Below are 20153 nucleotides of genomic sequence, written 5' to 3' on the forward strand. Positions count from 1 at the left end.
GAGAACCCAACGCTGGATTGCATTTCATGCCGCTCTCCCCACCGAGCCCTCCATCTACCCACTCCCATCTGCACAGCCCTGGCGATGCAACCAGTGATGGCACTGGCAAAAATGGAGGAGACTGGGCTAGAAAGCATAGAGGAAGGACATGGGAAAGCGGCTGAACTGCACAACCAGTCTTTCAGCTGGACGGGTGGACCGAGTCACTAACAGTAGCGCAGCAGTTCTGCTGACTCAGGAGGCTCAGTTAGCCTTTGCTGAGACACGGCAAACAGGTATGTGTGGAGAGTCTGGAAGGCCACTCTGCATTTTCAGGCTGTTTCAGCAGTAGGGAGTGAACTCCCGCTCCAAGGAAATGCTCAGCCGCATGCCCTCTGTCTGAGTTGGTGAAAAATTGCCGTTAACATAGTAAATGGAAAAAAACCTGCATGGGACAGGTCTGCAGCCCCTGCCTCCCTCTGCCACCCACTCTCAGCGGAAGAAGGGCGCAACAGAAAGGGTAGGAGAAGGCTCTAATTTAGGACCAGAAGTACCATCTGACCAGAACGGAGCTAGAAAACAAATCTGACTTCATTTTGACACAACACTTTGAAAGAAATAGCCAACATTACAGTTTCTAGAGGATGCACATCTAAGACATCTGTGCAATAGAACTGGAGGAGGAAGAGTGGATGAAGGGAGACCACAAGGGCAATGGTGGACGACGGAGACAAAGATCAGAATCCTGCCTTCAACTCAGGAGTGAATGGTGTCTGGACCCAGACTGATCCTCCATCCAGGCTGAGCTGCTTCAGTGCCAGGAAGCAGAGGATCTCGGCCACGCTGGCATCCGAGCCCAGCACCTTTCACAACCTCTGAGATCTCAAGAAATGTCCCCAAAATGCTAGGTAAATGGCACAGGTGCTAGGCAGACTGATAAGAAGCTATTAATAGCACTAACCCAGCTGGAGGTAAACTTTCCAGTAAGAATGCGACAAACTAGGTGCCTATCTCCCATGCTTCATCCACCAGGCATGGTCCTACAGAGCGAGTCCCTGGAGACCAAGCCTTAGTCACATTTAACTGCCAGGATTAAGCTATACTTTCCATAAGCTCTCCACTGGCTTTGTTTTGTAAATATATTTTCCCATAAAGAAAAGAGGGGCATGCTGCATCAAGGCATGGGGAACGTGTCTTGTGAGGAGACAGCATTTCCTCAGTCCTCCCTTTATTTTTTTTTCCTTCTTCTTCAAATGTGAAAAATAAGTTGTATGACAGCCTTTGGTGGAGATGTGTGCAACAAGGCCTTCATTGTCTCAGACAGGTGTGAGATTGGAATTGATTCAGCGCCAACAAACCCAGTATCAGAGCCAGCTCTGTGAGCTGAAAACATACACCAACCATCCAGTAATACCACTGCAGCCAGCCAGAGACTCAACAATTTAAGGCTTAACACACACACAACATAAATCAGATGAGGATGTACCAGCCAACCGTCAGCTTCTTGGGCAGATGCCTGCAGACCGTCTGTGCAGATCAGACCTTGCCTGTTTCGGTTATTGGAAACATTTTTTTTTTTGTTCGTTTTTTTCATATAAAGATGAGAGGCTGGGTGGAGCAGCTAGCTCAGACACATTTACATTTGCCCTATCTTGCCCCAACAGCCCTCCTTTGCTTGCTGTTTGGAGGCAGTCCTTCTTGTAAAGTCACTTTATTCCAAGTGCAGGAGGGAAGGAATTACATCTTGGGGAAATGTTTAATGTACAAATACAAAAATCACATGGACATGCACTCAGTATGCACCACCCTCATGAAACAAAACTGTTCCCTTCCATGGGAGTTTAGGAGGCCCTGAACATGATCAAACAAGCACAAGAATTAGCACAGCTGTTTTTCTCTCTCTCTTTCTTTCTTTCTTTCTTTCTTTCTTTCTTTCTTTCTTTCTTTCTTTCTTTCTTTCTTTCTTTCTTTCTTTCTTTCTTTCTTTCTCTCTTTCTCTCTTTCTCTCTTTCTTTCTTTCTTTCTTTCTTTCTTTCTTTCTTTCTTTCTTTCTTTCTTTCTTTCTTTCTTTCTTTCTTTCTTTCTTTCTTTCTTTCTTTCTTTCTTTCTTTCTTTCTTTCTTTCTTTCTTTCTTTCTTTCTTTCTTTCTTTCTTTCTTTCTTTCTTTCTTTCTTTCTTTCTTTCTTTCTTTCTTTCTTTCTTTCTTTCTTTCTTTCTTTCTTTCTTTCTTTCTTTCTTTCTTTCTTTCTTTCTTTCTTTCTTTCTTTCTTTCTTCTTTTTCCCAGGAAAACCCGTTTTCACACTCTCTCCTCTCCGCCTTTATTTCTCTCACCTGCTTCAACCTAGTCCCTGCTCTACATCTGGCCATGTTAGTCACTCCAGTGAGGGCAAGAGCGGGCAGTGCCAGTGGCCTCCCGCTCCTCCCCCAGGCTCCGGCATGTGCAGGGAGAGATCCTGCGTGGCATCCCGCCACCCTGGGCTCAGTCACCCATGGGTGACCCACAGATGCACTGGTGATGGCCGGGCCCTCCACCGTGCCCGAGCCATCTGGTGAGCCCTACTCTGCCTGGTTTCTCCCTATGCCCCAGCAGGTCAGTTTTAGCTGCCCTTGATCCCAGCTGCAAGCCCTTCTCCCTTCTCCAGCTCCTCTGTCCTCGGGGAGCACATGGGGCTCTTGCATTTCATAACACAGATGGGCAGCGCTCGCAGCCCCTTGCCGAGCGAAAGGGGGACCGACAGCAGACTTCCCTGGGCCAGGGCTGGCTCCTGCAGGTCCCAGGCTGGTCCCCTGCTGCATCCACCTGCAGGGCTTATCTGCTGGCCGGGCAATGGGAGAAGGCTTGCAAGGGTGGAGGCTGGGGAGTGCCATCAGCACAAGAGCCCGGCACAAACACCAGGTACATGCTTAAAAGCTGAAGGAAGCTGAAAGAGAGCTTTTCAAAAAAAGTATTTGCAGAGGAGGGGTAAAAATGACAATACGCTAGCGATCTGGTTGTATCTAGGTGAGCATTAGTTGGCAAATCTTGGTTTACACTCACTTGAAATATCTCCCTCCATTTTGTGTGGTTCTTTTTCAAGTTAACACAAGTGTTCACTTTTATAATGTATGGCAGAGCAGAACTGTTTTCTGGTGGATACTTTCCCCCATGAACTAATTAATACCGAGTCTGAATTTGCAAATGGTTTTGCATGTAAAATTGCTCATGTATATATAGGTCTCAAGGATATCAAAGAGACTGTTCTTTTGAGCAGTTATTCACGTGCTTTCCTGCAGAATGCGGATCATCGTTTGGACTTGGGATTTTTAAAATTAAATATACTTCAGTAACCTTATGCAATGAGAACTGAAATCATCATAAACGCTACACTTGCTCAGCTAGCTGTAAATCATCATTAGACTAATAAAACAAAGCATTGCTTCTGACAATACGTTGTCTTTTCTACAGTCCAAAGGACGTAGCAGGTTACAGCAACTTCTCTGAATACTGGAAACTTATCGATGAATAAAGCAGTGAATATATAACTTGTTGCTATGCAAAGGATTTTTGGTTTCATTGGTTTTTGTTGGCAATGATCACCTGAATTTCATCTGCAAGAAGCTAAGGGAACCTAAACTGGCCAAGTCATATCCAAAAGCTCTGATAATTGCAATTATTTAAAAATGCAGAGGATGCAAACAACAATGGTTTATATTCTAAAGCATGCCTAGTGATCCAGTTCTGGTTTTGGGTACTGGATCAAAGACATTCAAAGCGTCTCTTCTGAAGAAATCCAGGCTTCTTGAAAGTGTCTGGAGTTGAGCACCAAAACCTGGAAGCTCTCAGAACCGCCAATGTTGAACTGAGTATCTTGCCCAACACAGATAAACCAAGTAAACCTCTGAAACAGACCTAGGCATTTACTGTTGGAAATCAAGCCGACCCTGACAGCAAAACCACAATTTTTTAATGGATCTATTTCCTATGCTTTTGTTTTTCAATGCTTTTAAGAGAAGAGTTGTATAAATAGAATGAAAATGGTCAGACGGAGACCATTGTCTATTTGACTATATAATGTGCACTTCCCCACATAATTGATTGTTTTACCGAGCACATCCAAGACCATTGTTCTTTGCATGTGAACACTCTCCATTTATAGGGGTCATAATATACTGAATACACAGGGAAAACTTACAAATAAGTTTGCTAAGGGTGTACTATGTACTCAGCCATATAAAAAGAGCCCTGTGAACCCTCTAACCACGTGGGATCATTAGAGAAGATCTGTTTGACGCAACACCTTGTTAAAGGCATGGCAGCGGAAGAGGCGAGGGCATGTCTGCACTTGATGCTTCAAAGGGAGCCCCCTGCCCCGTGGATAAATCCCACTGGTGATGAAAGTGGAGACCGTGCCAGTCCTCCTGAATGCAAAGCCCCTTGGCTGCTATGAGCACCGGTAGCTGCTGCAGCCTCCTGCAGAGCTGGAGGGGTTGATTTCATTCCATCCCAATCTAGCTGTCTGCACCGACCCAGACCATGCGGGCTGTGTATACTGAGGTGGGGTTTTCACCTCAGAAGCAAACATTTGAACACTAACTTGTGTGCTAATCTCCTCCTTTCCTCCTTCTTTGTTTTCTAGATGGCAAACAGTAAGGGTGTCTGTGGTCACTTTGCTCTAACCCCTCAGCATTTCAAGTTTGGAGAGGCTCAGTTCAGTACCTGAGGGAAAAGAATACATTCAGTTACAAAATCAAAGTGGTATCTTCTGGCACATGGGCAGCATCGGCTGAATAATAAGCTGGTTTCAGTGGGTGTTTGTTTTTAGGGTAAGGAGCTCTTATTTATTTTTTGTTTGTTTTATTTACCATGGAAGGTAATTTGAGCTCTGGTATCAAAACATGTCATGTTCTGCCAAGAGGGGATTAAAATGCAGAATGCTATGGAAAGAAACTGGGTTTGTCAGTAAAGAACTGAGAGAGATTTTATTTACTGGAGTTTTGCAATCAGCGCTTTTAATCTTCCTCATAATCAGGCCATTCAAAGGCCAAGAATACGCTTCAAGGGCCAGTGAGGAATAACCCAAAAACCGAGGAGTAGCTGCCTCAAATGCTGAAATGCTATCAAACACATGGCCACGCATTGCCATCCAAAGTTCATGACGGTGGAAGCACCTGCCTCTGGGGCAGGCAGGGATATTTGCTTTAGACATCTCCAGCACGCCAATGCCATAGGTGAGATTTAGTGCCAGGCAAGAGAAGCGGTGAGCCAGAATAAGGTGTTTCCGTGGAAAAGTGAGAGAGCCCAGTGACCCAGCTAATCTCAACAGCAGATAGAAATGTCCCCTGAGGTACAGTGCGTTTAAGCTGCCATCCTGAAAGATGCTGAGCCTTCTCAGTTGCCCCAGAAATGAGGAGGAGAGAAGAGTAGGCAGAGGCTCCACCTCGGAGGGGTGACTGCAGCACCGCTGTACCAGGAGAGAGCTAAAGGAGCAAGAAGTGACCCTGAGTAATCCACTCTTTTCTCTGGCGATCACAGTGACTGCCGAGAACACTAACACTAGGCTGGTAGCATCACTGCAGGCACAAGATTCCTGCACTGGGTCAGAGAGCGGCTCCACTTCTGCAATGACATAATGGAGAAGGGACTTTGGCATACTGAGTCGAAGATGACAAAACAAAACAAACCAGAGAGGATCGCTGTGCAAGTTAAAAACTGAACCAGGGATACTTGTCCCTACCTGCAAGCTCTGTTTCTCTTAGCAGTATCCATCAGCTCGACGATGTTCTCATGTGGTAAAAGACATGGACTGATTAATGAAAAATAAAACTGTGTCTGGGCACAAGCTGCCAAATTTTATAGGTGCCTAAAGATTCAGCTAGACAGCTAGAGAGATTTCCAAAGGCATCTCCATAGCTGTCACTGATTTCTCCGAGGCTTAGGTGCTTGGACACTATCAAAGATCTTGCTAAGGCACCTTTCTGGTGTGCTAAGTATTCCTAAATACTTTGTATAAAATCAAACTCCAAACAGCTTGCAAAAGATATGCAGAATGACTTTGACAAGCCTTAGAACAAAATACAGATCTCTGAACACCTCGATTTCTGCTTTAAAACCAAGATTTCCTTTTCTTTAGTTAAAGTCGTCCTTTAGGATGCTCTGTCCTGAGGACAAAAGGGAAAAAAAAAAAACAGAAGGAAAATTTGTGTAAGTGGAAATGTTGTTTGGGGACTGAGAACATATTTGTTGCCTTATCTACTGCTTTTTTAATCCCAGGAAGTGCCAGGCAATTGGAATATGAAGATTAGTATCTTTTAAATATATCGACACTTGGAAATCTTCTGGATTAAACACCATTACATAACTCTTTCCATTAGTGCCTTAAGTTGATGAAAAAGCTAAACAATTTCAAGCCCTTTTTTTTCTTGAGCTGAATGTGAGGAGGCAGGGGAGGCTCTTGAGCAAGGCTTATGCCCCGGAGCTGGGCATGCTGCCTGCAACACGGGCAGGTGTTGAGGAACTGGCTTCCTCACCTCGCTCTGCCCCGAGTGGGAACAGTCGGAGGAGGCACAAATCTGTGGCTGAAGGGGGTGAATCCTCGAGGTGCATGGAGGGGGTGGCAGGACGGATTCCTGCCACCCTCAAATGGGAGAAGCCTTCCCCTTAGCAGGCGAAGCGCAAGGTCTCCGGTGCCGGTGCTGGAGGGCTGCCTGAGACTGCATCCCAGATGGGATTCATTCAGAGAACTGCTGAAGACCTGGTGGTCCAAGTGGGAGTAAGGAGTGCACTGGGAGTTTGCAGGCAAAGGTTTTATCTTGTTGCTGAGATCCGACAGAGCAGAGTTGAGAAGATCCCCGAGCCTTCTCCTGCCTGTCCCGGAGAATGCAATGAAGGAACAGGTGCGGAGAATTGATCGAATGAATGAAAATAGGGCCTGGAGAGCATCTCCTGGGCCCTGCAGCCCAGCCACACCTTGTGTTCTGCACTTACATAACACAGCAAGATCCATCTTAAATTACGTCTTTCTGTCTCTAATAGCCCCCTGGAAGGCTGCCAGGGCTGCTCCGATACCTAGGAACCATCTTCTAATTTCCAGCTTAAATTCATTGATGGTCAGTTTACAGAATAACCACTTGTTCTCGAGCCAGCACTGTCCTTTGGCGCAAATGGTTCTCCTCCCTCCCCGATGCTGAACCTCTCTGCTGCATTTATTGACTGTAATTATCTTCCCTCTCAGCCTCTGTTTCGGCACGCTGAATAAACCCAGCTATGCTAATCTCTTCGTTAAAGTAAGGTCTTTATTCCTCTTGTCATACTAACAGCCCCCCTTTGCACCTGCTGCCACTTGAATTAATTTTTCTTGAACACTGGATAATCGTTACTTCATCTGGACCTCAGAGAAGATTTTTCTAAAACTTTCTATATTGCTGTTAATACAGTATCCCACCTATGGTATCTCAAAATGGCAAAACTGGTGGCCCCGCTCCTGGCAGGGAAGGAGGGAAGAGAGGAGATTTCTAACGCCGGATGGAGGGAATTCCTTGGGACCGCTGTCATTCCTGGGCTACTGCTGGGTATCACCACCCCTCTCGTGTGTCACAGCACAACCAGCCCTGCAGATAAGCAAAGTCTTGGCAGAGATAACATGTCACGGTAACAGAATTTTATCCCTGTCAAAATTAGTATTTGGAGAGGATCCAAATGGTGTTACGAACTTTACAAATCAAAGGGAAGACATGCCTCTTGCTGTAAGGAGCCTATTTCCACAGGGCTAAATGACTGAGTAAAAACGATGTTGAGAGCCGGAGCCAAGAAAAAATGGACACTATGAAGCTGTGGGTTATTTACTTATATTCTGCACATTTAGTGTATAACTTTACCAGATTAATATTTTCTGGCCTATACAATATATTTTGTATATACTATAACCTCACAAACGTTCTCCAAGATACAAATATGGAGGGTGTTAGTTTCACAGCAAAATGAGAAGTTTCACTTGGCCAGAAATGCTACACAACTTACTTCTGTGCTTCTGCAGATGGCAAGAGTCACATTTCTGCTGCTCCCTTTTAATTTATGCTTTAGAGCAAACCTCCTAAGACATGGTCCAGTTTGTTCGATGCAAGTAACTCTGGACAAGAACAGGAGCACCTGTGCCTGCAGAGCTACAGGATGGATTCAAACACCCTTAAACAGGAGGTTTATATACATTTGTTAGTGGGGGGCATGAAAGAGGAGGGATTTTTCCCCAGAGTGGACTTCTATTAGTCTGAATGAAAGAAGAATTGTTTTGCTCATGCTAATCCAGTGCGCATGCTAATCCATTTCACATGCTTGTGTGCTCATCTCTTCGGATGCAAGCGGGTTTATGACACGATAAATAGGCAGCAGGGTGAGTCTGCTGCTAATGACACTGTACCCCTTAAAAAGAAAAACTGCTGAGGTTACTCATGGCATTATATAAAAGTATTATGTGCTGAGGAATAACTGCGAATCAAAGAAACATATTGTACTTCCAGTAAAAAGATATTTTCTCTATATAAAATTTCCTTTCTGATAGAGCCAGTTGGAACCCTTCCAGGTAAACAGATTTGGTTTGCAAAATATTTTGGGAAAACATCACTATTTCAACAAACTTCCTGTGACCTCCTGGTGGCTGTGGCACTCGAGCTCTGGGTCCACGCCACCGAGGTGGCTTTACCTCCTTCCTTTTCCCCACCCAGGAGCTATTTGGCTGCTACTGGCGTTGAAAGGAGGGGAAAGCAGAGAGAGCGTCTCTCCCCCTCGCCCGACGCGAGCTCCCGGCACGCATTCAGCACGTTGGCAGCCCGTCCCAGGAGATGGGCGATGGAGGGGAGCTCCATCAAAGGGGATCTCCCCTGGCCGCTAGCAAAATGTACACGACCTGGCTCGTGGTGGGGAAAGTGTATTCCGGGACATCCAGGAGAAGCACCGGAGCTGGGGAGCTTGGCAGCCCCGGCTGTGCTTATTGGAAATGACGCACCCGCTGCCAGCTCCTGCACTGCCCGCGCTGCCCACCAGCGCGACTCGCCCCCCGCTACTCCGCCGGCCGGGGGGAGGCAGGAGCGGTGCTGATAGGAAGGGTGCCAAGCTCAGGCGGCACTCGCTCGACATGCCGGGGAGTGTATTTTGGGATGGAGAGGTCAGGTGGTTAATCAAGTGGAAACGGGATGATACGCCGTTAAAGCACCATGTACTCACTCTGCAAGGGCGCCGGTTTAAGGAAAGACGGGGAGAAGCAGATGTGTCCAAAGAGAACGTAAAAATATCGGCATTTAGCATATTGCACAACAGGAAGAGTTGGCGAGCCCCTAATCTTGAGAGCCTGTTCATCTGTTTTGGCAGGGAGCTACGAGCATGTCAATCCGGATTCTCAAAAGCGCCTGAAAACTGCTTTTTGCAGCAGCAAAACGCGGAGGCAGAATGACAACCCCATCGAAGCCCGCTCTGAAACGCTGCTCTGTGAACGCTTCTAACTCTATTAACCTATGGCCTATTAAGCTGATTTAAAAGTGGAAATATTAAAAATTGGGGCAGGATACAGCCGTAGTAGGAACAAAGCCATTTTAATTCCCTGGGCTTAAATGCCGCCCTTGACTCCACTCCTGTGTTTCACCGGTTCATGGGAACCCTGATAAACTTGGGCTGTTTTTGGTGGAACAAGATTACGATAGCAAGGACCTTGAAATGTCTCTTAAACAAAGCGTATTGCACCTGGAGGAAGACAAAAGGCTGGCTTGTAACAAAATAATCTCTCAGTCGTTATGTTTCGTGCTAATTCAAAGAGCTGATCTTTAAATGATCTCTCTTGCTTTGCTATCAGTGCTAATTCTGCTGCTTCGCTTAAAGATCTGTCAGCAATTTTATTACAGCCTCTTGTTTCCAGGGATTTTTGACTTGGTCATAAAAGCATGGTCCCAGCTGAAACTTAACATATAAGGTTACAAAATTAAAAAAGAAAGGAAAGAAAAAAAGCAAGCGAGCAAACTCAGGTATTTTTAAGGCTATAAAAGCGTAAAAAGAACCAGAAGCATGTAGCTGAAAGTGATTACAATGATTATTTGTTTTCCCTAGACAGAAGAAATAGCTTTATTTTATTTATTTATTTAACCTATGGGTAATTAATAAATCACCAGTTGGAAACATTGTTTGGGCTAATTTGGAAAAAAAAAATTGAAGTTATTTAATTGCACATATTTTTGGATGATATTCCTAACCCTACTAGGTAGAAATTTATTTATGCAATTTATTAACTCAACATTAGTGCCTCCAAAAGAATACCTTATTGGCCTGATGACTTACACATTTAAAATATTTCTATTGGACCTGAAAAAAACCGATATTGTAAAGGAACCATATAAATTCATATTTATGTAAAACTCTTGAATTACAGATCTACCTACTCTGGTTAACATTAACCACTGTAAGATCAGTAGTTATGTATTTAGCATCTGGTTCAGGCTGGTGCTAGAAGAAACTCAACCATAATATATAGATAGATATAGTTATTATATATCTAAATTTAAACGCTTATCAAGGGTTTTACTTAAACTTTTTAACAACACCCCAGCACAGCTCACATGGCTCTGTCTATTTTCTTTTCCCCTCTGTACAAAGGAAGAGGTGAGTTAAGGTTGAAGCGTTGGCCGGGTTTGGGGCTTTAACTGAATTTCCTTACTCTCTGCGTGTAGGTCAAATCCTTTGACATTATACGCTTGGTACTGGCACAAAGTAACCTTTCAACTTAAACCATGTGTGATGTGGTGGAAGCTTTTTCTCCCCTTCTGTTCCCCTTTGGTCTGTGAATTGGCTATGGTTAGACCTTTTAAATGAACAGGTGTACTTTCTCCCTCCTTGTGATATGAAAGAAGCATAAAACTCGATTATAGCAATTTATGGTCTCTTAACTTGCTCGCACTTGTATCCATGACAGAAGCAGCTTTATGCTCAAATTCAAGACTTGGTAAAATAGGAAGTTAAAATTAACCTCAATCCTTTTATAGATGAAAACCTCAACAAATAAACAGTGGTTTAGTGGCATGGCAACCTGCCCCTTTAAATCCAAGAACTAGTCTGAGATGTCTATTTTGAGCTAGGGTTTTTTTTTTAAAAAAGATAATTGGACTTGGATGAACAGAGGAGTAGCCTGTGATTCATACTGGTGTGAGTTAAAGCAAAGTTTAATGCTACTACTTGGAAGTTAGCAATGCATGGGATTTCTATGCCTTATTTTATGCCTATATGAAAAGCACTCTCTGCTCTCTTCAGCAAGAGAGTTTCAATAGAAGTGTTTCAGGATGCAAAGATGTACGGATAGGTGTAGTAATGCTATGGAGCAGGTCAGAAGGGTTTCATTTTCGGGGGCCTGCATTCTGAAATGTAGCGCTGTTTATTAAAAATTAAAAAAAAGAAAATATCCGGACTCCCTAGGGGTCACACAGAAGATCAGCCTGAAAACCAGTCATCCTTTGAACACAGCAAAAAATTATGGTTCTGGAGCTCCTTCCCACCCTAGCCTTTTTCCCCTGCTGTGATAGCGTGACCCTGAAAAGACGAGCCCTAGAAATTAAAAGGCGTCTGCAGCAGAGACAGTCCCAAATGAGGGAGGCTTCGGTTTGGGGCTTATTTTACTGATAGCGACTGCAAGCCTGAACAAGTTGCTCAATGGATAACGCGCACATTTCGGGGGCAGAGGAAAAGGGGAACTGGGAGAAAGCAGCCCAAGAGGTGAAGAGGAGGGTACCAATGAGGACACGTTAGCAGTTAAATTGCTACAATTTTCTGAGCTACATCCACAGATGAAATGCATTAAAATCTTGTTTGTAAAGAGCAAAGCAGCGCAACGTACTAAAACTATTTCTGGAGAGAGTAGCAGAATCCCTGGCCGAGCGTGAAAAGCCTGTCGCTCTGAAGTTGTACAAGCGAGGGACTTTCACAGGGAACCAGGAAAGAGGGATACTTGACGTTAAACCCGATACCCTGCTAAGCATATAGTGTTCCCAAGAAGCTGAAGAATGCAAGTCTGCAACCGATACCTCCACCCACGTAGCCGCTGGCTCCTGAGTAGCCATAATAATATGTGCGTTTTTCTTTTATAGGAACGGAGCTGTGCGCAGGAGAAACCCAACGTGGTATGCTCTGCAAATCAGAAAACTACGTGAGGGGACTGCCAGGGGCTGGGAGAGATGCAGGACTGCATCCTTTGCCTGAGCTGACCTGGCGCGGCTCCTGGGAGGGAAGGAGCTGTGTGGTCCTTCCAACTGTCTTTTTGCCCACCTCTTTCTACAGTACGGCCCATGGCAATGTGTTGATTTATTTCCCATGCTTCTCAAAAATGCCCCCTTCTGCTCACAGCGAAGTCAATGGCAGATTTGCAGTAGATTTCACTAAGTCAAAGACCTTCCTAGCCCTGGGAATAAAAGGATGAAACAAGCGTTCGCTTTAGGTAAGCGATAACCTTTTCTGCATGCAACAAAGAGTACCCTGGTTTTAAAAATAAATGCCGAAAAAAGAACTTATTCCAATTCGTGGTAACTGTTTCTCCCCCAAACCCCAGCAGAGAACATCGACTAAGGCCATTTCATTCTGGCTGGAAGAATAGAGGAAAACTCCATTAGGAACAGCGCTCACTAAAACTAATACTGTCCCACACCCTCCCTTTAAGTGCATCTCACTATGAATCTGCATTTTGGTACGTGTTTTGCAGAACACATCAGCTGACGGTTTAGTGACCTGATTCACTGCTCACCGAGTCCCAGCCGATCCCAGGGACAGAAATGGTTTTAGCAGGGACAGACTCGGCTCTGGCAGTGGCAGATAAAATGTCAAGCTACATGACTTGGTTTCATTGGCATCACCCGAGCCTGAGCCTCAGAGGAAATCAGACTCCTGAGTCACCGTTTTGCAGGTTTTCGTTCAAATAAAATGCACTGGATAACCACCGGCCACAGAAATACGCTCAAACCAACCTGCCCATATTAACGTCTTAGCACTAAGAGGTTGACTTCGGGGGACAAAGCACTTTGCAAAGCTTTCTTTGCTACTGCCTTCCTGGGAAATGTCAAAGCAAGGCGTTGACGGCATTTCTCTCTCATTCAAGCACCCAATGTAATTGATAAATATCCATCGGGAAATACACCTACACATAGAAAAAGGCCTGGCATAATACATGTTTGCAAGAAAACAACTTTCAAGGCGTTATGGTTCTAGCACAGGTGAGGTTAACAAACACCATGAGCTGTACTGACACTGGGAAGATGAGACAGTACAGACCCCTTAAAATCTGTCAGGTCTTTAGAAATACAGACATATGTTAGGAAGCCCCTCCTTTCACTCATTGAAGGCTCTCACTCGTTAAAGGCGGCCAAGGAGAGTCCAGAAGAGATGGAGGGATGAGGGGGCAGCGCCTGTGAGCCCCCGCGCTCTCCAGGCTGGTGGGGTGGAGGTGGGCGAGCGGGGGGAGGATTTCAGGTACTTACCCTGAATCTGACTCTGAGGCTGAGGGTTAAAAGCAGTGGTGTGGTTCAAGGAGGCTCGTGGGTTGGGTGTGGGGGCTGGGTGGTGTGGGCTGACCCTCATGGCCGTACGACGCAACTGCTCCAGTTCACTCAGGCGCTCTGAAAAGGACAAGCTCCCGGGCTTTGTCTGCTCATCTATTTTCTGACGATGTCCTATTGTGGGAGGGGGGGGAAAAAGATCAGAAAATCTCACTGATACATGAGGTCTGTTGATTTATTTTCTTTTTAAAATTTTTTTTCTTTTTTTTTTTTAACCCCTCATCCACTGGCAAAGTACCTAACCAGCTAGCGGCCGTCTGAAATGAAACTGAAACCACCTCTCTGCAGGAACAGGAGACACAAGCAAGTCATGCATTGTAACCGTATCGCGGGGCAGCCTGAGACATGGCCTGGTCTGAAGAACCAGATCCACTGAAAATTGCAGTGCCTTCTTACACCTCGCACTGAGAGAGGAGGCGTTTTTAGAAGGAGGATGGTCTGCAAGGGTCAATAAAAGGAGGAACTTCTAGTGGCCCCTGTGCTAAACCTGCACTGGAGTAACTCACGAAAAATTGAATCCCAGATTGTCATAAGGTACCGTAATTAGACAAGTACTATGGAGCTATAAAATAACAAACCCAAAAAATCCCATTTTTGGATCCTTTAGCAATGGATTTACAGACAGAAATAGGAAAGAAACACCAGAAGCTGGCAGAATTGCAACTGGAGTAATGAAGTCTCTCTTAGTGGCATCGGGAGCTTCAAAAACATGAGGTCCCACCAGACGTCCAACTATAAGAGAGTAGATGCTGACATTACAGCATCGGCCAGTGTGTAGCGGACTTGGCCAGCACTCCCCAGGGCAGCCCTTGGAGATCAGTCCCCATGAAGCTCCAGTGCTGTGGCCCTGCAGGGCTGGGAGGGGACAGGGAAGGCGCTGGAGAGGCCCAGCTCCTGCACGGCATCGAGGCACATCCAGATTCAGCTGGAAGGGCACAGACATATCTCATCACAGACAGGACTGGTTTCAAGATAAGCCTTAGCTAGCAGTAACGTGCAGTATGCAAGGACTAAGGTAAAGGTAATGCATTTCTAACTGTTCCCTGTGGCTGCTCTCTGCTCTGGGATCCTTTGTGTGTCAACCTGCAACCACAAAGACTGCACACAGGGCATACAAGAGCGGCGTGTTGTCTGCTGGAGCACTTGCTCCTCCGGCAGGCAGGACGAAAGCACAAATTTTAAATCCTCTTTCCACCCTCTTAAGAGTTAACCTATTGCCACGACTTTGCAAACCACTTCTGTGGCCACTGGTTTCCAGCCCTATGAGATATCCTTCAAAAGTGGGGGATCTTATCCTGGAAGGCTGCTGACACTACGCTTTGGGGCTGAAATGGAAACCTCCCTAGCAGACTTGTGTTTGGTGAAATGTCTGAAATGGGATGGTTCAGCAACGTTCCCAACCAGGTGGAATCAAAACTTTCCTTTGTAGTTTTCCCCCATCCCCCAATAGGGCTTTTTCTTCTGAAAGATCGCAGAAAACAGCCCTTCAGCAAAAGCCCAAAAGCAGACTGTCTCTGGCACACAAGTTGTCCTTTCAAAGATGCTCTTTCCAAATGGAGGGCAAGATACTCACTGCAATGAGTCCATGAGGAAATATCCTCAACCCACCTGTATTTAGTCAATGGAGTAGGATCCCCAGCTCCAAAAATGTAATTTTGATACCTTCTGCTTGGGGACCTTCTTGTGGAGCAGTGAATGTCATCGCTACCCAAAAGGATCCCCCAAACCCAATCCCATTTTTGCACTTTGCATTTGTCTCAAGAAATCAACCGCCTCGTGAATCTTTCTGGCTTATCCCTTCCCCTTTCTTCGTATGGGGCACTGTTACCCTGACGGGAATGCATGTCAAATCTCTAGCCCAGAGGTCAAACATCTTTTTTTTCTACTTGTTCTCTTGAAGAAGGTGGCGTTATCCTTGGTTTCTGCTGAACACCATAGTTTGCTGTCTATCTGCTCCCGATTTTCATTTTTTTGTCATGAAGAGTTGCCTTCTACAGCTTTCTTTGCACCCCCATCCTCCCTGCAAGGAGGTGGCTAGTGCTGTTCCTATGGTGAGTCCTCTCTCAACTCACGGCTACAGCAGTGAAACAGACTAGCACAAAACTCCTGAAAATAATCCACCGTGCCCTATTCCACACATCCCCGTAGTATTTAATACATAAACACTCATAAAGATCCAGCTTCCAATTTTGAGTATCAGTGAATAAGCAGCAAAAGATCTCTGAAGAGCTCAGTATGCCCTTTACTCTACAGAGCACTCTTTCAAGCCACCCTAACAGCTCAATCAAGACACAGGACCATTTTATGCACTAAAAGGAAAATGTGCATTTAAAAGCAGTTCCCAGTAGCTGCATTTCTAAAATTAAATTTTATAACTTGTATTATGGTTCCAAATCACAGTGGCTCGGCATTTCTTCCTGTTGCCAGGCCCTTTGGCACAGCTTGAACTGTCTCAGATTCCACACTGTGCTGTAAATTATCCCAACAGGGGGGGAAAAAAAATTAAAATATAAAAAGACATATTATATAGTAGCAGTTTCATCATTAAAGAGTCCCATTAAGGCTTCAAAAAAAAAAAAAAAGGAGGGCAGAAGAGAAGAAAAATGAAAAAGACTTTCATCTGACATTCTGGCTGGTCAAGAGCAAATGCTTCATTTGTCACCAGTGCAAAGCTGGATGCTGCCTCAAGCTTTGGGCTTCTAACACTGGACTTGAACGCAAACATGCGGAGTCATACAAGATGTGCAAAATACCTCATACATTTGGACTATTTTAAGCTTCAGCAGGCTGAACCCAGGGCTTGCAGAGCCAAGAGCCAGGTCCTTCCAAATCCATCCCCCCGCTGTAATTTATTCCTAATTTCCAATTCTGCTCAGACATCTTCTGCTTTTAAGTGAGTGCACCAATGCCAAGTTTGACCTCCTGCTACCCTACTTTCTCCTCCTACCTCCCCGGTGCTGCCCTCCCGGCATCCGGAGTTTTGCCTGCCTGGCACGAAACCAAGCGGCCCAGCAGCACAAGCCGGTGTGCGAGCAGCCTCGCATGGAGGTGAGCTGTTCCTCTGAAGCCAACAGTACAAGGGCTGCATTAAGGCAGGTGAGGCAAGAATTAACTTTCCCCTCTGAATCTAGCTCAGGCACTCAATTTGTGTCAAGCTGGCACGCTGCCGGGCAGGGCAGACAAACCCAAGCTTGCTCTGAACAACCCAGCTCGCAGGCAGCAAGCAGGGCAAATTAACCCAGGCACAGCATCCTCCCGAGGTCACCGCGGGGCACCCCGTTCCCAGGCCAGCTCCCTCCGAGCTGGTGGGAGTATCTCTGCGTGTCTCCACCGTGCATCCACCAAGCAAAACTCCCGGACCTCACCCTACCCAGCCCTGTGCTGCCCCAGGTCATCCTGTTGAACCCGAGATCTGCCTCATCCCTTGGGCTTGTGGAAATCCCGCTCGTGTCAATGCATTCGGGAAGGAAAGACCAGCACCAGCAGGTTCCTTCTGAGGGGAGCTCTGCTGTTGTTTTCATCCATATGTTGTAATTTTTGGTGGGAACTACCTAGAAACAATGTCAGGCAATTGTCACCTCAAGATGTAGCTCCAAAAGTGGCTCTTCCCCGCACCTCCCCCCCAATCAGAAGAGCTATTTCACCTTTTCTCCCTTGCCAACTGCTGCAGGTAGCAGCACAGAACCTGTTTTGCATGAAGGTCTGCAGCACGAAAGTAAAGAACTGTGTCAGAAAAATGTAACAAATATAAATGGTTTTCCCAAGCCACTATAAAAGCACAGGCAGAGCTTTGTTAGGGTGACTTGTATTTTTGTGTTTATTAGCTTTACTTTGAAGTTAGCCTCTAAGCAAGTTACCCTTGCTTAAAGAGCAGGCAAGTTATCCTCGGTTCACCCCTGTAAAGCCCAGGACTATTATTATCCCCCTTTTATAGGTGGAAAACTGAATGACAGAGAAATGAGGCGACTTGCCCATGGTCAGGCAGTGACCCTGTGGCAGACGCTCGCCTCCGAGCTCAGCGCGGTGACCACAAGCCCAGGCTTCCCCTTCGCAGGAGAGCAGAGTGATGCAGGATGAAAAAGAGCAGCAGGAAGGCGCTTGGAAACTGGTGTGGCTCTGCTGAGCCGGCAGTTTGGCCACGAGGATCTGCCACGAAACTTTTGCAAATCGGATGGGACTTTATGGAAGTCAATCAAACATCCAGCTGTTGAATGAAGACGACCTTGGCTCAGAGCTCACAGAGAGAGACGGCTTGCCACGAGACGGCACCGCTGTCCTCTCTCCCTCCCCACGTCCTCATACTTTTTGTCAAGCATCAATTTGCAGGTACCAGCAGAGGAAAGAAAAGGGCAGCATCTTTTTCCCTTGGGTTGCAGGGTCAGTGTTTGAGACACTGGAATAAATACGACATCCAGCCTGCTTGGCTAAACCACAGGGTTTGGGGGCTTTTGGACATTTTTTTAACTTATCCCTTTCAAATACTGTCTCAGTGAGACCAGGCGGATTTTTTTATGCAGAATATTAAGCGAAGAGGGCAGAGAAAACATTAGCTTTTCCGATACTTTTACAGCAATGCAACATGAAAGTGCTTTTCCTCTTAATGGGAGGGAAATGCAGTTTTATAGACTTTAAGAGACCGTGGAGCACTCAGCTTGGCCCGCGGCCATCTGATTGGGACTCTGGATGTGGAAACAACAAGAACAAAGTGCCTTGGCAGCCCCCGTTCTTGTGCACATCGGGCACTCATTGGGAATGGTTGCTCGGTCCAGGTTTCAGACCGCGGCCGGCCCCACGGTGACGACAGCAGCACTCCGGGCTGCCTTGACGTGCCAGGTGTCCCATTACTTTCTTTTTAATCTGGTTTTTAAAAGTGTTGCTAGTTGCCTTTCAGGTTCAGAGGGGGAGAAGCAGGTAAAACAGAGGCTAAGGAAAGGCATGACGCCATCGGTACTCTTGTTCTGCCAGATGAAGCTACTGAAATTCCTGTGGGTACCCAGGACCGTTTTACAAGTAAACACTGCTGGAGTGGATTAATGGACATTTTTTTTCTCTTTTAATCAAGTCACAGGATAAGTACACTCTTCTGTCACTTGCTGTCATTCTCTCACAAATCTGACTATTTGGAGCTGGTGCATCGGGAGGAACTAACGCCCCCAAAAGATTTGGGCTTGGGGGACGAGGTGTTGGACAGAGACTGGCTCATGGCTGCTGAGCATCCCGGCCAGAGACAGACCCGAGCAGAAACACCACAGGTTTTCGTGTGTATTATCCACAAGTTTTCTGCCCCAAATCAGCAGGTTGTACTTGTGTGGAGATAGTATAAGGGGAGTTTAATTACGTGGAGCCCTTTCTCCCCAGGGGGAGCAGAATACCTCCCCCTCTCTCCTCTGCCCCCCCTTTTCCCGGGTGGAAATGGAAACTTTTCACACCCAAAAAGTGTGAAACTACACAGGAAAATACAGCATCTGGCCAGACTTTGCCAAAGTAGGGAGTGACTGATGAGACCCGATGTTTTGGTTTAACGAAAGCTGGCTGCTTTGGAACCGTGTTGGACCTTGATCCAAGCATCTCCTCTTTTCAGGGCTGTATGTGTTCGGGGCTTTGGTTTGGCCCCAGCTCTAGTGGGGTAGAAAATAAGCCATGTTTCATTGTGTCCGGTTAATAAAGTGGTAAACATTGTTTTGTGCCATGGAGCTAAAATAAATCCAATTATTTTGTACGTAGTGAAGGATGAGAAGAAAATATACTCTTTCACATTATTATAGGAAGTGAGCACACTATCTTTAGTGCAAAAAATGATATATTCTTGTAAACAACAGTGAATTACAGTGCCTCTATACTACTACCAAGCTGGGAAATGCAAGTGCTTGAAAATCAGCTATCCTGCTTGCAAAAAAGCATTTTTCTTGCTAACAGTAGAAATAGTGCCTTAAGTGCATAAACCAGTAATATTTTTCTATGTGCCAGATATCCCAGATATAAAATACTTTGCACACTCTTTTTCCCTGATTTCCTATCTGCACAGAAAGAGCAAGTAGTATAACTTTTCTAGGACACCGTTTGCTGTGTTTTCAAACAGACCTGACCTGATCCTGCAGAGATGTATGCACATGCTTAGCGTAAGGCACTAACCATTGTTACACGGCAGCCCACGGGGCTTTAGGAAATCACGCTTGAAAATAAAACCAATCTGTAGACTGGTTTCCTCTCTAGCCTCATCACTTGGAAAAGACTTATACCGCACTCAGGCATTAGAAGGATCAGTACAGGACAGCGTCAGAGCTCACCAACCTCTTGTACAGTGTTAAAAATATAATGTAAAAGGTTCCTAAAAAGGGAATTAGACACACTGTAGGATATTTTCTCTTTCCTCAGTTAAAGATATTATTGCTGTGATGAGGAAAAATAATGGTGACGGTAGTCAGAGCTTCGAGTAGACTCATCAGCAATTATATTTTTTTGCTGTTTTTCTTAAGCACTGTACAACACAAGCCTTCTTTCCAGACAGAAGGAACATCATGGAAGACAGGATATTATGCTAAACGTTTTTGTGCCGTGTCTGTAATTACCAGCAGAATCAGTGTTGGTCATCAGACCCGACCTGACCGTAGGTGCTGGAAAA

The 20153-nt window shown here is 45.7% G+C and overlaps 1 protein-coding gene across 1 annotated transcript in view; it reads right to left on the reverse strand.

Annotated features, from left to right (window-relative positions):
• RUNX1 (runt-related transcription factor 1) overlaps positions 1 to 20153 on the reverse strand; it is a 183361-nt gene that overhangs the window by 18101 nt on the left and 145107 nt on the right. Inside the window, exon 4 of the mRNA XM_009328026.1 lies at positions 13454 to 13645. Within this exon, the coding sequence (XP_009326301.1) occupies positions 13454 to 13645 (192 nt within the window). The remainder of the gene's footprint in view (positions 1 to 13453; positions 13646 to 20153) is intronic.

This window comes from Pygoscelis adeliae, unplaced genomic scaffold (genome assembly GCF_000699105.1).
Source record: "Pygoscelis adeliae isolate BGI_AS28 unplaced genomic scaffold, ASM69910v1 Scaffold154, whole genome shotgun sequence".
Lineage (NCBI taxonomy): Eukaryota > Metazoa > Chordata > Aves > Sphenisciformes > Spheniscidae > Pygoscelis > Pygoscelis adeliae.